Source organism: Onychostoma macrolepis, chromosome 02 (genome assembly GCF_012432095.1).
Source record: "Onychostoma macrolepis isolate SWU-2019 chromosome 02, ASM1243209v1, whole genome shotgun sequence".
In the NCBI taxonomy this organism is placed as follows: Eukaryota; Metazoa; Chordata; class Actinopteri; order Cypriniformes; family Cyprinidae; genus Onychostoma; species Onychostoma macrolepis.
The window spans coordinates 24,646,489-24,661,943 of NC_081156.1; the positions used below are offsets into that span (position 1 = coordinate 24,646,489).

At 35.5% G+C, this 15,455-nt stretch overlaps 1 protein-coding gene across 1 annotated transcript; it reads right to left on the reverse strand.

Moving 5' to 3' along the window:
- Window positions 1-318: 318 nt before the first annotated feature.
- Window positions 319-13,947, reverse strand: prmt5 (protein arginine methyltransferase 5). Its single transcript, XM_058751143.1, has 16 exons — window positions 13,630-13,947; window positions 12,753-12,871; window positions 11,972-12,057; window positions 11,505-11,639; window positions 10,473-10,585; window positions 10,215-10,264; window positions 9,941-10,104; window positions 9,709-9,870; window positions 9,527-9,604; window positions 6,879-6,937; window positions 6,629-6,751; window positions 5,801-5,976; window positions 5,497-5,700; window positions 5,277-5,387; window positions 4,867-4,931; window positions 319-1,035 (listed from the first exon to the last, which is right to left on the reverse strand). The coding sequence occupies exons 1-16, from the start codon at window positions 13,725-13,727 to the stop codon at window positions 883-885; spliced, it is 1,896 nt and encodes a 631-aa protein (XP_058607126.1). The 5' UTR covers window positions 13,728-13,947; the 3' UTR covers window positions 319-882.
- Between the last annotated feature and the right edge of the window lie 1,508 nt (window positions 13,948-15,455).

Here is a 15,455-nt window from a genome sequence, read left to right on the forward strand (position 1 = left end):
CACTTTTCATGCCATAATTCTGACATCTAATTTTGATTTTAGTATGTCATGGTCATGATTTACAATAATGATAATCGCAATATCTATAGAAATTGTGAAAAAAAAAAAAAATCTAATTCAAACTTTTCCTTTTTTTTTTTTTTTGGCTCTTTTGGCCACTGGATTATTTATGCGCAATAATAATACAATATAAATGTATATATATATATTTTTTTTTTTTTAAATGTCATGGTCACCATTAACTGTATCGCGACAGATTTATGAAATGGAGTGAGTTTGTCCTGGGAAATTTTACAAAATATAGCAGAGAGAAAGATCACAATTTTGTACCTTTTTATTCATGTTGTATGACAATACATTTTTTTTTAATCAGGAAAAAAAAAAAAAAACTATAAAAGTATGGAATATGTTTTCTAACATGGCCTGACTGGGGACATCATACTATGATTATTCTCACAACGGGGCTTTGCAGGGCACTGGTGGACAACTGGGAAATAAGGCTGATGTATAGAGTAACAAAATAGACTGTTGGACTCACTTAATCAGTTCTAGAAACAATAGTATTCAAAAACTAACAGCTTGTGTGTTATTAATATATTTTTGAAATATCAGAAGAGTTTGAACTAAGAAAGAGCACCAGGACATTGCGCATTACTTTAAAGGATACCTCGTAAGTGCTGTTTTAATTTCCATCCTTATGAACTTTACAGAAATGGCCAAAGATACATAGCTGTCATGGTGAACAATCTCCTTGAGTGTAATTGGGCCCTTGAAACAAGATATTTAAACCTGCCGCTTGACTGAAAATCAGATTGTTTATTAAAAAACAAGACAAAACAAAACAAGTCAGTGTAACCCCATGTGTCAGTAGATGTCAGCTTGCTACAGGCCGATGGTGTAAGAGCGCCCAGAAGGGTTGTGAATGGCGGAGCATACAGGCTCAGTCACAGCCCATTCATACCAGACCTTCTTTCCATTGTTACACCTCCAGAACCTCACGCTCACGTTATCGCCACAGGACAGCGGGATCGGCTGCTGCATGGGGAGAGGGAGAGAGGGGGGGAAAAAAGGTGTTAGGATTACACTCCCAACGTGGCTGTACACTTCAGTGCATTAACTGTGGAGTCGATAAACTGCCACGCTCTGACAGTGCTTAGCTGGCTCCTTTCAATCCGAAAGTGCTAACTGTATTCATGTCCATGGCAGACGTTCACACCAAATGGTATTACAAGAAAGTGCATGCATTGAGTAACAGATAACAGTCATATACCGAGATAAAACACAGTAGCGTTAATAATACGGTTTCAGTGGAACCAGACTGTTTGATAAAACTCAAATAAGATAAGCTGACAGCTATAATGAAGCACACTAGCACTCAATCGGAGCCGTTGAGAAACAGAGTTGTAACATGCTTTGATCTCGCCACCGCGCGGTCACGTCGTTCATGGAGCTCTCAATAGATCCAAACAACTCCGCGCTGTCAATATGTTTGAATGGGTTTAAGTAGGATAGACAGCAGTTTCACTATATTTGCAGCAATTTCTAGTGATTATTAACACACAATGTGCATTGATTGTGTACTGGTAACTATGCTGACTACGTTTAACAATCGCATTTTATTCTGGGGAGTGATGAAGAGACAGCGTTAATATTTTTTCTAATATGCTTATTACATATAATCATTTATATTACATATATAATTTATATTAGCGTAGTATTTAGGGTTAACAGAGAAAATATTTTTAAATTCCAGTGCAAAGAGGCAAATTAGAGGCGTTTGGTGGCCAGAAAAATTATATTCCTATGCCATGGTTTAACCACTAGATGCCCGTATGGCTGTTTAATAAATATAGCCTACATATATTTAGCTCTACTCTAGTTGCTGTAAAGAGTTTTACCGGTCATAATAGCTTATTTATTTATTATTCTTATGTTTTACATTGTATATTTAGACATTATCAAACACTCAATGTTTATAAGTTTTGCTTTTTTTTTTTTTTAAATGTTGAATTTAAAAAGATGAATTACTCACATTCCAGTGTTATAATATGACATTTATGTAAGAAGACAATATAAGTGAATGTTAAAAAAGGCCAGCAAATACGGAATTTAACCCGATAAAAAATTAAAATAACGTTTAAAAAAAACAAGGCAACCAACTGCATTCAGGGAAACTTTTTCTTGTATTCCTTTAATGGGCAGTCTTCACTGAAACTCACTCAACTTCCTACAGGGAGAGAAAAAAAAATGCAGAAAACCTAAAAACTTTCAAAATATGACAACTAGCATCTGGTTACGATCGCTATTAAGGTGTTTCTCATGTTATCTAACTAGCATAACTGCCTATTATCTAAAAAATAAACATTAACTATAACGTTTCATAAAATACAACTACTGGTCAGATTTCCGAGAGGTAAACTAATGCGTTAAAATGCCAAAAACGGCTGTAATGTTCTCAACTTTCTGGTGAGTGTGCTTGAGAAACACTGAAATGAATGGGCTTCAATACTGGAACTATTGGCTGTTCCATGACAGGCTTTACTTCCGCATTCCTCAGTTCCTATGGAAGCGTCGCAACTCTGTTTCTCAACGGCTCTGCACTCAATGAGAAGGGATTCCCAGAATGCAATGGGATGGGCTAAGTGAAAAATGCACTCCTAACTTCTGAGTATACTGTTATGGTATGTATATGATATCATCAGGTGGAGGAGCTACCATTATAAACAATAAAAGTCTTTTTCGTTTTTTAATAAATATACAGTCATCGGAGCTACATTTATTTGATCAAAAATATAGAACAACAACAGTAAAATAGTTAAAACAATTATAACATTTTAAAACAACTGTTTTCTATTTATATATTCATTTAAATTTTTTACATTTTAATTTATTCCAGTCACGGAAAAACTGAATTTTTAATAGCCATTTCTCTAGTCTTCAGATATCATTCTAATGTTGATTTGCTCAAGAAACATTGCTTATTATTATCAGTGTTGAAAAGCAGCTGTTCTGCTTAATATTTTGGTGGAAACCAAGACATTTTTCAGGATTCTACAATTAATAGAAAGTTCAAAGAACAGCGTTGATTTGAAATAGATTTTTTTGTAGCGATGTAAAAGTACTTTTTTACTTTTGATTAATTCGACCTTGTTGAATAAAATGTAGTGTATTCTTGTGTTTCAGTACAAAAATATAGTAGTAGTATTGATTTTAATGCCATGTCAGCATTTGAGGCACCTTCACGGTTAGCAGGTTTACAAAAATCCAAAAGTTATAGAAATACAATAATAATAAAAACCAAACCAAAACAAAGATACAACATTTAAAATTACACAAGGTGTTTCACATTTACATGAGATAAAAATGATAAAACATTTTCTTATTAAACAATCTTACTAAACCAGTGGTTCCCAAACTTTTTCTGCCGGGCCCCCCTTTTGCAGAATAAAAAAAATGAAGGCCCCCCCCACCCCCACATACACATAAACACACCTCCAGGAGGATTTGTTTGAAACATTGTAATTCATTAATGGTAATTAACACAAATTCAGTGTGTGACAACTTACTGAAAAAAAAAAAAAAAAAAACTAAATAAGGAACTAGTCAATAGTAGAAGCATTACAAGTAAAGCATGCAGCTTCAACATTTATTTATTTATTATTATTATTATTATTATTATTTTTAACTATGTAACAGTATTCATTTCAACAGATTTTCTCTTTGTTGTCAAAAATGAACATTTTTGAACTGCAGGATTTAGACTTATTCTTACTAGTCCCACAGTCTTTTCAGTGACTGGGATGGGCTTGCCTTGTGCTGCAGATCCTCTCAAATCAGGGATGCAGCTGTGAGACTGCCACTCTTAGCTCATTTTCAATGTCCAGCTTTGATCTGTATTTTGTCTTGATTGAGGCAACTGCAGAAAACCCTATCTAACATAGGTAGGATGTGGCAAAAGGAAGGAGTATTGCCAGGGCTCTCCTGCCCAGCAATGGGTAGTCCTTTTCCACTCCAATCCAAAATGCAGCCAATGCCTTGGACTTAAACTGAAGCCTTGTTGTTGAATCAGAGGTGACATCAATGGCGAAACCAAAACTGCTTTGTAATAATTATTTATTATTTTATTAAATAAGTCATTTTGTAAGACTTTTAATTTAACTCAATTTTAATGATACTGAATTTAAAAATCACAAGCCAATAAAATAACCACGTTTATTGAAAGTAACACGAAATTGGACAGAAAATATAGCCTATTAATATTAAATATCAATCAATATATTATTTTTATTCAGTTCTATGAAACCGAATCGGATATAACTTTTTTTATAGTCCTACAAATCTATTATTATCAGAGCACGTGAGCAGAGCATCGCGTCACGAGAGGGTGGCTTCATTTTACCACCGTTGTGCAGTACATCTGTACTACAGCATGTTACATCACAATAGCGCTATTGCAAAAAGGAACAAGTATACATTGAAATTTTCTGTTGGCGCGTTATTTGAGAGGACTTTGCTTTGCGCACATCCATAGAGCGGAATATTCAGCGGAGTGTCACGACTGCAGTGATTAGAGAGAGAGAGAGAGAGAGAGAGAGAGTGCGCGCTGAATACTGCCGGGCGGCGCGGCAGATATTTTCGGCTCATTGGACCGTTTTTCTCTTTTGAAATTTCGGTGCGTCCCTATAAATATCGGCTGACTGTATGTACACTAGCCTTGCCGCGCCCCCCTTATCATAACTCAGCGCCCCCCCTAGGGGTCGCGCCCCCCAGTTTGGGAACCACTGTACTAAACCAATCCTTAAGTGAGCTTGTATATTTGCATTAAAAGCGGGACAGTCCAATAAAATGTGTTTAATGGAAACTTACTTTCAAAGGGAATAGAATGGGGAACCAGGAGAACATCCCAGGAGAGTGTGTTTCAGGTTTTATACCTGCAAGCACGAAGAAAGAGATATTTATTTGTGTCACTAAAGCAACAGACATACGAACTGCACTTTTGTCCAGTAAATTTGATGCAATACAGTTAAATTAAATATTCTGTATCTACAGTGTGATGCATTTGATTCTATTTGGACAGAAATGTAATTATTTTCCTTTTTATAAAAATGATTCTCAATTGCCCTCTCCTGATAACCATGCCAATTTGAGGTCATTATAACAGAACAAACTCAATGTGGTAACCCAGAATTCATGAACAATGCAAGCCTTACATTGTGAAACAGCCATTAAACAGACATCGTGTGCCACAAACACTGCTGCTGCTACAAAAGACTTACTGAGCATGACATCTTTGTAGAGTGTGGCCTCAAAATATCCAGCAAAGCCGTGAAGCACTGAATTACATCCAATGGAGAACCGTAGACATTGATACCGGTTATTATTCATATCTGTACAGGGTAAAGATCAAGAGTTAGTGGCTTCATGGAAAGAAAAAAAAAAAAAAATGAAAGCAACGATTTTTTGAGTACATATGGTCTTTTTGGCATGATCTTGTACCTGTAGTGGGATGTATGAAGGTGAAGCAGGGTTTGGGGTCTGCAAGTTGGTGGAAGTTGTGTAATCTGACAACATATGGCGTCTCAAAATGGCACTCAGGGTCTTTGTCTCGCTCCCGACACCCACGCACTTCATTATATAGTTTAGAGGAGGACAGCGGAGCCAGGAAAGATGTGTAAGAGCAGGGAATGCTTATGCCATCATCTACGGGAAAACAAACATCCATGAGTGGATCAAAAGATGTAAAACAGGGCAAATCAAAAATCATAGAATTTTAAAAGACAAAGATGATTTAATATAAAACCTTTGAGGAAGTGCTGCGCTCCATCAAGGCACTCAGGTGAAAGCTCATTGTCTCCGAATGACCCTAAAAGCTCGCTCACAATGATATCCGCTTTCTCTGGAGCAGTCCATTCCCTCATGTCACATGACACAACAGTCACCTGATCACCCCACTCCTCAAATTTCCAGTTCTCCAGCCTGAAAGAAAGGGGGAACACCAAAGGAGTGTTGATTTACATAAATTATTACACTTGAAATCAAATTACACACTTTTCCTTTAAAGCATCACATTTACTTATTTAAAAAGTTTAATTGAGTTCAAAATGTTTTAATAGAAGTAATCTGTTTAAAACAAACCAACAAAACATATATTCATATACTCTTTAAACATTTGGGGTCAGTAATATTTTTTAAAGAAATTATTAAAATGAATAAAATACAAATTTTTTACAAAAGATTTCTATTTCAAACAAATGCTGTTGTTTCTACTGCCATTCTATTCATTCATCAATGAATCCTGAATAAGCACAACCGTTTTCAATGTAAGAAATTTATTAAGATCATCATAATAAGAAATATTTCTTGTGCACCAAATCGGCATATTAGAATGATTTCTTAAGAATCATGTGACACTGAAGACTGGAGCATTGGCTGCTGAAAATATAGCACTGCCATCACATGAATAAATTACTTTTTCGAATATATTAAAATAGAAAAGTGTTTTTAAATTGTAAAAATACGTCACACAGTTTTTACTGTATTTTGATGAGCATAAGAGACATTACAAATCTACAATTACAGTATTGCATCATCAATAAAAAAATTCACACTTTAACATTAAGTTACTTACGTGACAACAGCATTTGGGTTCTTCTCGACGGCATATACACGCAGTTTCCTCTTAGCCTGTTTTGCAGCACGAAGTGAGGCATTTACCAGTGGACCACGACCTGCACCTAGTACCATCAAAACCCTGAAAAGAAATCTCAGTGTTGACACAGTCTGCCAAGCAAACAGCATCTCTCTATATTCTATATATCATATTTCTAGTTCATTAAGAACTGACAATGGGACACCTGGAAGTATGTGAAGTCACTTACTGCACATTGGTTTCCATCTGTTCTTCAGGAACTCTGTCTAGTAGACATCTATATACAGCCTGTTGGGAAAGACAATTCACAACTTTTTTTTTTTTTCTTCCTCAAGTGGTGCCTTTCCTTCACTACCGTTCACCAGTTAGAAGACAGTAAGATGCACTTATTTGATAAAACTAACAGCTAATATTGTGAAATTTTATTACAATTTAAAGTACTGTTTTATATTTTAAAATGTAATTTATTTATGTGATGGCAAAGAATGAAATCCAGTCTTCAATGATTTGGTGCTCAAGTAAAATTTCTTATTATCAAGGTTGTGCTGTTTTTTTTTTTCCCTCAGAATTCTTCAATGAATATAAAGTACAGAACAGAATTTTTGTACAATGCAAGTCTTCACTGGCACTTTTGACTAATTTAAGGCATCCTCGATGAATAAGTTAATTTCTTTTGGGGATAAAACAAACCTTACTAACCCCAAGCTGTTGAACAGTCATGTATATGAATGCGAAGGTGCTCAAACATTTTCTTAAGTGTTTTTAACACATTTCTATGCGTTTGCTGGGGTATTTCCTTACAAACCCAAATGAACAAATTAATTGTTAAATAAATAAATGTACACTATACCGGTCAAAAGTTTTTGAATAGTTAGACTTAGTGTTTTTTTTTTTTAAAGAAGTCTCTTCTGCTCACCAAGCCTGCATTTATTGGTCCAAAATACAGCAAAAGCAATAATAGAGTGAAATATTTTTACTATTTAAAATAACAGCTTTCTATTTGAATATATTTAAAAATGTAATTTATTCCTGTGATCAAAGCTAAATTTTCAGCATTTTCTATATTCAAATAGAAAACAGTTATTTTAAATAGTAAAAATTTCAAAGTTTTACAATTTTTGCTGTACTTTGGATCAAATAAATGCAGGCTTGGAGAGCAGAAGAGACTTCTTTAAAAACATTAAAAATCTTACTGTTCAAAAACTTTTGACTGGTAGGGTAAATCACGGTGTCTACAGATATGAACAAGTTAGATTTAAGACTTTAAGACCTTTTTAATACCACCATATGTAAAATTTAAGACCAAACTTGTGAAGGAAATACACATTATATTACATACGTAAATGTAATATTTTAAGTTTTTTTTAAATTTAAAAAGAAAACTAAAATATCGTCGCTGTCAAAAATGCTATTTATTATTACGATATACAGAGAACTTTTCATATCTGAAGACAATATCCCATACAAAATATCCCTCAAAAGCTCCACATCAGCAATATTTTTGGTGGTGTAAATGAAGCAATATTTTCATCAGTTTTCTATTCAGCATTTACATATTTAAATCTGCATGTTTTTAATATTTACCCCAGGTTGTTATTTACCTCCATAAAGTCCAATATTTTTTAACCTTATTAAATGTATGTGTCATCTTTCATGTCAAATTCTTACAACCGATGAGGAAATTTAATATACACAACAGGGCTGTTAGCAATCAAATAAAATAATTTGCACTAAAAATTTACAACAGCAATAAATAATGTTATGAGATGAATGTTTTAAATAAATTTTTTTGAATATACAAATAAGAAATTTTGGTGGAAAAATGCATACTTTTAAACTAACTAAAGCACCAGTAGGTGGCGGTAAGTCACCTATTCATTCAACACACTGAATCATTCAGTAACAAAAATGCGAGTGCTGCTTGGAGAATGTGCAATACTTCTGATCTTTGTTTGGAACTATTTTCGTTGGTGAAATAGAACAAAAGTCAATATTCTGTCTAAAATGTAAGTAACTACTTGTTTCTTGAGCCAAAATCAATGTAACATTTGCAATCATGAAAATATTTAGCAAAATAGTCCCCTTGTCATGGTATGTTATCATCATCATCATCATCATGTTATAAATAAACTAAACATTTTGAATTTTTACCTCAGTATGTTTGTTCTGTGAGTTTCTTTATGTTTGCCGTTATGCTCATTAGATTTGATTTCTCCATATAAGTCTCTCACAGAGACAAACAGCATGAGCCTCAACAGCGCAACATTGATACCAGAAATACACTATCCATTATCAATCGCTGTTTATGCTGAATGTAATAAAAATGTCACTTAAGTTTTAATCAAGCTATTTGTCCCGTCGGGCAAGTAAAATCCTCGAGCAATTTTTCAGTAAACTTGCATTAACCCACTTAAAGCAGCTAGGAGGCTTGTCAGCGAGCTGGTGGTATTCAACCTGCATTCTGCTACCGCAATTCTCTCTGATGACGCAGTAACTACAGCGCGGGGAATCTTCCGTCTGTCCAATGATTGTAAACAGTCACTGGGTCCGTCAGACTGGTGAAACTTTTGCGGTAATGAGACCGAAGATATTTAAGACCCACTGAATCTGAATTTAAGACATTTTAAGACTTTTTAAGCAAAACTTTAATACATTTTAAGACTTTTTAAGGACCCGCAGCCACCCTGGTAAATGTAAAAGAGAACCCCCAACATTATCATATTGTGACCCCTAGATATGGCTCAGTTCCCCCTTTTTGCCCATTTTATCATTTAACATGAGCTATAATGATGCAACAAACACCACTAATGAGAATAAATAACTGGTGATCAAATGATGATAGATTCTGCTTTCCAATACTAAATTATTTTAACTCACCTGTTGATACTGAGAATATTTGATGGGATCCTTTTCGAAAACTTCATACGTCTGTGATTCCAAATTGTCCATTAAAGGCTGATAAAACAATTAGGCATACCATTAGCATAACTGAACCCAAAAGAATCAATAATGTGCTGAAAAACTCACTAGGCAAAATGTTTGTCCTTTGACAGGCAGACCTGCAGTGGTGACTGAAGGTAATCTTCATAGCCTTTGGCGAAGAGCTCGTAGGCATTAGGCGCTGGACGGTTTTGGTTGAGGTACTCTAGATACTGCAGATACGAGCGCAAGTCTTTCTCACTGTGGCGGTTTGCCCCTGTGAAAATAAACTGAGCCTCCAGCTAGGGAGACCCTAGAATGTTAGATAACCTCCCTGAATAGAATGAATGTGACAATATTAGTAACATTTACCTTGAAGAGGCGAAAGATGACTCGCTGGTGGGCTTTTGAAAGGACCGGAAACCCTTTTTTATTGGTTAGAAAAATGCTGGTGGGGAGAATGGCTGCTTTGATTGGCTCTCCAAGCCACTTGTCGATTAACGTGTCAGATGGCAGGTCTGCTCCAATTTCAATAGCTTCACAAAGAAGAAACACCGCCCCACCCCCCCAGAAAACTGTTAGTATTCACTGCTTAATTTTTAATAGGCAATTATAAGCACTTCACTTTTTAGTTTTTTGCTCTTACCAAGGCAAATCCTCTTGTTATAGTCACAAAGTGTTCTGAATGAGTGCCACCTGAATATGAAAAAGGAAATTAAATGATCAGAGGCCAAAGATGGCTTTATTCTCCTTGCAGCTGAGTGATTTAATCACACAGCAGACCCAAATATGGACTAGGAGAGAAAAAAAAAAAAAACTCACATTCATCCTTAATGGAATGTTTTAATTAGATATTTAATATCTTTATTTAATTGAACAAATGGCTTTGTTTTAGCTCTCTCACCATGCCCAGGTCTTCTCATCATTGCTGCCATCATCCATTTGTTTAGATGACTCGTTCTCGATGAGATCTTCACGCGTGTCCTCGGGAGCTAACAGTGGAACGCGTATCCAAAACTATGTAATTAAAAACAAATCAACATTGAACTAATTAATTCCTAATCAACAAAGAAAGCAGCATTACAACCAATAAAAGAGCAGCCAACTGAGAAAAAACAAATGGATTTTTTTCTGCTTGCACACTGATGCATTACACGTGGCTTTGCATTATAATTGAGTTTATACTGTGCCCTTATTGGAACAGAGGTTGTGTCTTTGTATTTTGTACAAATGCTTTTAATAACTTACTTTCTAATAAGCCAGCATGATAGAATACACTACCACTTCAAGGTTTGGAGTCAGTAAGATTTTTGCAATGTTTTTGAAAGAAATCTCTCACAAAGGATGCATTTATTTAATCAAAAATACTGTAAAACAGTAATATTGTGAAATATAATTATAAAATAAATATATTTTATATATATATATATATATATATATATATATATATATATATATATATATATATATATATATATATATATAAAAACAACTTTTCTGTCATAATTTAGAATGTGTGTGGCAAAGCTGAGTTTTCAATGTCACACGATCCTTCAGAAATCATTCTAATATGCTGATTTGCTGCTCAAGAAACATTCTTATATAACATTAAAAATATATTATTTTACAGTATAATTAAGCACATAAATGTATTAAAATGACAGCATAATAATATTGCAAAAGGATCAGATCATGTCATCTTTGAGGATAATGATGTAGTATTATTTTAAATAATAGATGGACAGCAAGTTAAAATGATAAACAGTCTACTCACATCACTAATTAACATTCCATCAGCGAAAAAAAAGAAAAAAACAAATGGAAGCAGCAGGAATGAAGATTATGTGTAAATGATAGGCCCAGGGTGTTTGCATAAACAAATAATGGTGTGTTCTGAGCATATTTGTTTTCATTCTATGCTACAGATTGCCATTACCATGCAAGAGTGGTGTCCTGTGTGGATGTGGTTAAGCAGGATTCGAGCCAGGTTGGCACAGTGCGGACCCCTTAGGGGGATCATGAAAGCTGGCAGTCCCAGATAAGCACAGAAATTGAGCTCCTGTACCAGCGCCTGCAGCAAGGGCACAAAAGACATTAGAAGGAGTGATCACATCAAAATAAACAACTACTCGGCTTCCTCTTTGTTGGGCAGATCTCCAATAAATGGCCCTCGTTTGCATCCGAGACTTGATTACAGCTACAATGACACTGCTGTTTGAACAAGCCCTTATCAAAAACCCAAAAGGGTCAAGATATTGTGCACATGTGTACGCATTATTTGTGACACAACAATAAGTTACAGCAAATTAATAATATCTGCCTATCAGATTAGACAAGGAATATATTTAGAAGAGGAAAAAATATAGTTAATTAAAAAAAAATAGTAAGACATTATGAACATACTTCTTCTGAATTCCTGCGTTCTGTGGTCAGCTCTGAGTCGGTCTCAATCCAGGGTGACAGCTTTCCCACAATAAGTGTGTTCCAATCTAATAAGAAAGAATGGACATCTTATTATTACGAAGATAAAATCACAACATTTAAGAGTATGCAATTCTGTAAATGTAATTGCACAGAGTATCATGGATAAAGAAAATGGAGAACAAGTTAGCTACTCAATCTTTAATTTAAAAAAAAAGCAACTTAATGAGGAACTGACATTAAAGAGTCTTATCACACAATCTTTAATCATTTTATTTTGTCCCCTGAGGTTCGTTTAAAAGCTAGTTAAGATTTTTGTGGCAAAAATAGCCGTGATTTAGGTTTCATAACCACTTTCCACTCTCTTTCTGACCCTTAAAATTTAATAGATTGCTTTTAAGTCTGTCTTTGAATGTGAAATGTGACTTTACAACATTTTACGGTTATCATTGATTCTTCTTTTCTCAGGATTAATATTATCTACATAACTTCCTCTTAATTATCTCACTCTCAAGTTTCTGAATACCAAATAGTCATTACTGATGTGCAAAGGTAGGGCCGCCATGTATTAGTAGTTTTTTTGTATCTGACATCAGGAAGATACAGATGTTTTGCTTCAACAAAAGGACAATTTTAAACAAAGGACAATTTTCTAATGACTTGATTACTTTAAGAGCTTGAAAACCTCAAAACCTTTGTTTTTCCTCAATTCACAATATTGGACGAGTGAATATTTAGATGCACAGAGTTTCTTATATCTCACCTCTGCCACATAACAGCAGGTCAGAGCGTGTTTGGGCTCCAGGTCGTGACTTAGCAGGGTCCAGTTCATACTCCCTTCGGAACCGCGGGTGGAACAGCGGCATGCACAGGAAATCAAAGCTATAGGACAGAATGATATGCATTTAGACAAACAGAGCACACAAAGAAAACAGATAGTAATTGTAATACATGTTTAAAGTAACTCCCAAAAGGTGTCAATGTCATCAAAAGGGAAGGGTCTTCCAATTTTGTCTTAGACTTTATTGATCCCTGCTTAGGAATCAATCAAGTACGCCTTTTAATTTCAGAATCACCAAGCTTGTGTGGCATTACAAAACAAAGAGTGTATAATTAGTGATATATCATTTATAATACTATGATTCAGATTAGATTATTTAGCTGTCAAATGATCAGCCTTTCTCATCAGGCTCACAATCCCATCAGTCAATGAGGTCGGATCTTTAAATATAATGCAAGCATGTCTAATCACCTCCACTTTGAATAATAAGTAAACTGATGTAATACTTCTGTAAACAATTTTTTGTGCTGGAAAACGAACATTTCTCATCAACAAGACTGAATGTATCCATTCAAAAACATCTATTAAATATTAAAACGAACAAAGTAAAAATTATAAGCACCTCTTCTGTAGGTGTTATAAAGGTTTCAAAAGAAAGCTGTATGTTCTTGCCCAAAACTGGTGTGCAGACTCATGTGCGAGTTAAAAGCAAATCTGAAGCCGCCGCTAATAGCTAGCTCATGTGCATCACGTGCAGCGACCTAGCCGAGCTAACTTAAACTGAGCACACTTCACCTCATTTAGCCACAACGCTAATATAATTTGACTGTTTACTGCGCCGAAAGCTCTCTTTGCTTACCCTAATTTAGCGACCGCAGCGAGGGTATCCGCCACTTCGGGAACACAACTCAAATCTCTCCCGCAGGAGACCCTGCTACCTGCACCGCCGGACGCCATCGTTAGGAGACGGGATGGGAGGGAAGATGAAACTGATACAGGGCTATGGAGAAACTGATGTCATGTTGGCTCAAAGTAAGAGGGCCTGCATTTTAGCAACAACGCGGGGATAGATCCAAAATGGCGATTGCCTGAAACGCAGCTTCTCTTTCTCGTACGACCTTCGCGAGACTTCAGAACGAGATCAGACTGTGGGCAAACGTGGTGCTGCAGAGAGAGACGATGCGCTCGCTGACGAGCTCGAATTCGCTCCAATAACTTTGAGGGAACGTTTAATTAGTTTTAAGGGGATGAGTCGTTTATGTAATAAGCAGCTTGTTTTTGATACAACAGGATCATTCATCATGAATTGAGTACCGTTAACCACGGCAACGATTTATTTTAATTAAACTGAGCTCTGCTTATTTCCAGATTAAACCCGTGTGCCAAATGGATTTTGCCCTGGAATTTTACAAATAATATTTGAAGGCTTTACTGTTGCCTGAAGCAGAATAGCTTTCCAAAACAGCAACTCACATCTCTTACCCCAGCCACAAAATATTGAAATGAACCAAATTGTTAACAAGAAATCACTTAGATTTAAATACTTTTATTAATAACCTATATCTGATTCTGAAACATTGAATAGAAAGCTTTCAGTTTTATGACAGTAAATCATATTGTTTGTGGACATCATGAAATTAAAATAAAATAGAAATTCTCAGCGAGTATTATAAACAATGTATTCAAATTTTAAAGACATACCTCTTTTCGCGACCCTCTTTACACTTTGTTTAGAGCCTGGTTGGCGGAAATAATTTATGAATCAAAACCATACAATGTTCCACCATGTATAATGGTTGTAATCGAATATTTGTAAATTATGAAAAAAGACTTGCATATAGCCTACACATATACAGGTGCATCTCAATAAATTAGAATGTCGTGGAAAAGTTCATTTATTTCAGTAATTCAACTCAAATTGTGAAACTTGTGTATTAAATAAATGCAATGCACACAGACTGAAGTAGTTTAAGTCTTTGGTTCTTTTAATTGCGATCATTTTGGCTCACATTTAACAAAAACCCACCAATTCACTATCTCAACAAATTAGAATACTTCATAATACCAATAAAAAAACAGTTTTAGTGAATTGTTGGCCTTCTGGAAAGTATGTTCATTTACTGTATATGTACTCAATATTTGGTAGGGGCTCCTTTTGCTTTAATTACTGCCTCAATTCGGTGTGGCATGGAGGTGATCAGTTTGTGGCACTGCTGAGGTGGTATGGAAGCCCAGGTTTCTTTGACAGTGGCCTTCAGCTCATCTGCATTTTTTGGTCTCTTGTTTCTCATTTTCCTCTTGACAATACCCCATAGATTCTCTATGGGGTTCAGGTCTGGTGAGTTTGCTGGCCAGTCAAGCACACCAACACCATGGTCATTTAACCAACTTTTGGTGCTTTTGGCAGTGTGGGCAGGTGCCAAATCCCGCTGGAAAATGAAATCAGCATCTTTAAAAAGCTGGTCAGCAGAAGGAAGCATGAAGTGCTCCAAAATTTAGTGGTCAACGGGTGCAGTGACTTTGGTTTTCAAAAAACACAATGGACCAACAACAGCAGATGACATTGCACCCCAAATAATCACAGACATGGACTTCAAGCAACTTGGGCTATGAGCTTCTCCACCCTTCCTCCAGACTCTAGGACCTTGGTTTCCAAATGAAATGCAAAACTTGCTCTCATCTGAA

Bases quoted from the DNA above. Each gene is read 5' to 3' on its own strand.
- prmt5 (XM_058751143.1), bottom strand. From the start codon at position 13,727: ATGGCGTCCGGCGGTGCAGGTAGCAGGGTCTCCTGCGGGAGAGATTTG. The intron at 10,105-10,214 runs GTAAGAGCAAAA...TTCTTTGTGAAG, and splicing joins TAACAAGAGGATTTGCCTTG to CTATTGAAATTGGAGCAGAC. The intron at 6,938-9,526 runs GTGAGTTAAAAT...CTTTCCCAACAG, and splicing joins AATATTCTCAGTATCAACAG to GCTGTATATAGATGTCTACT.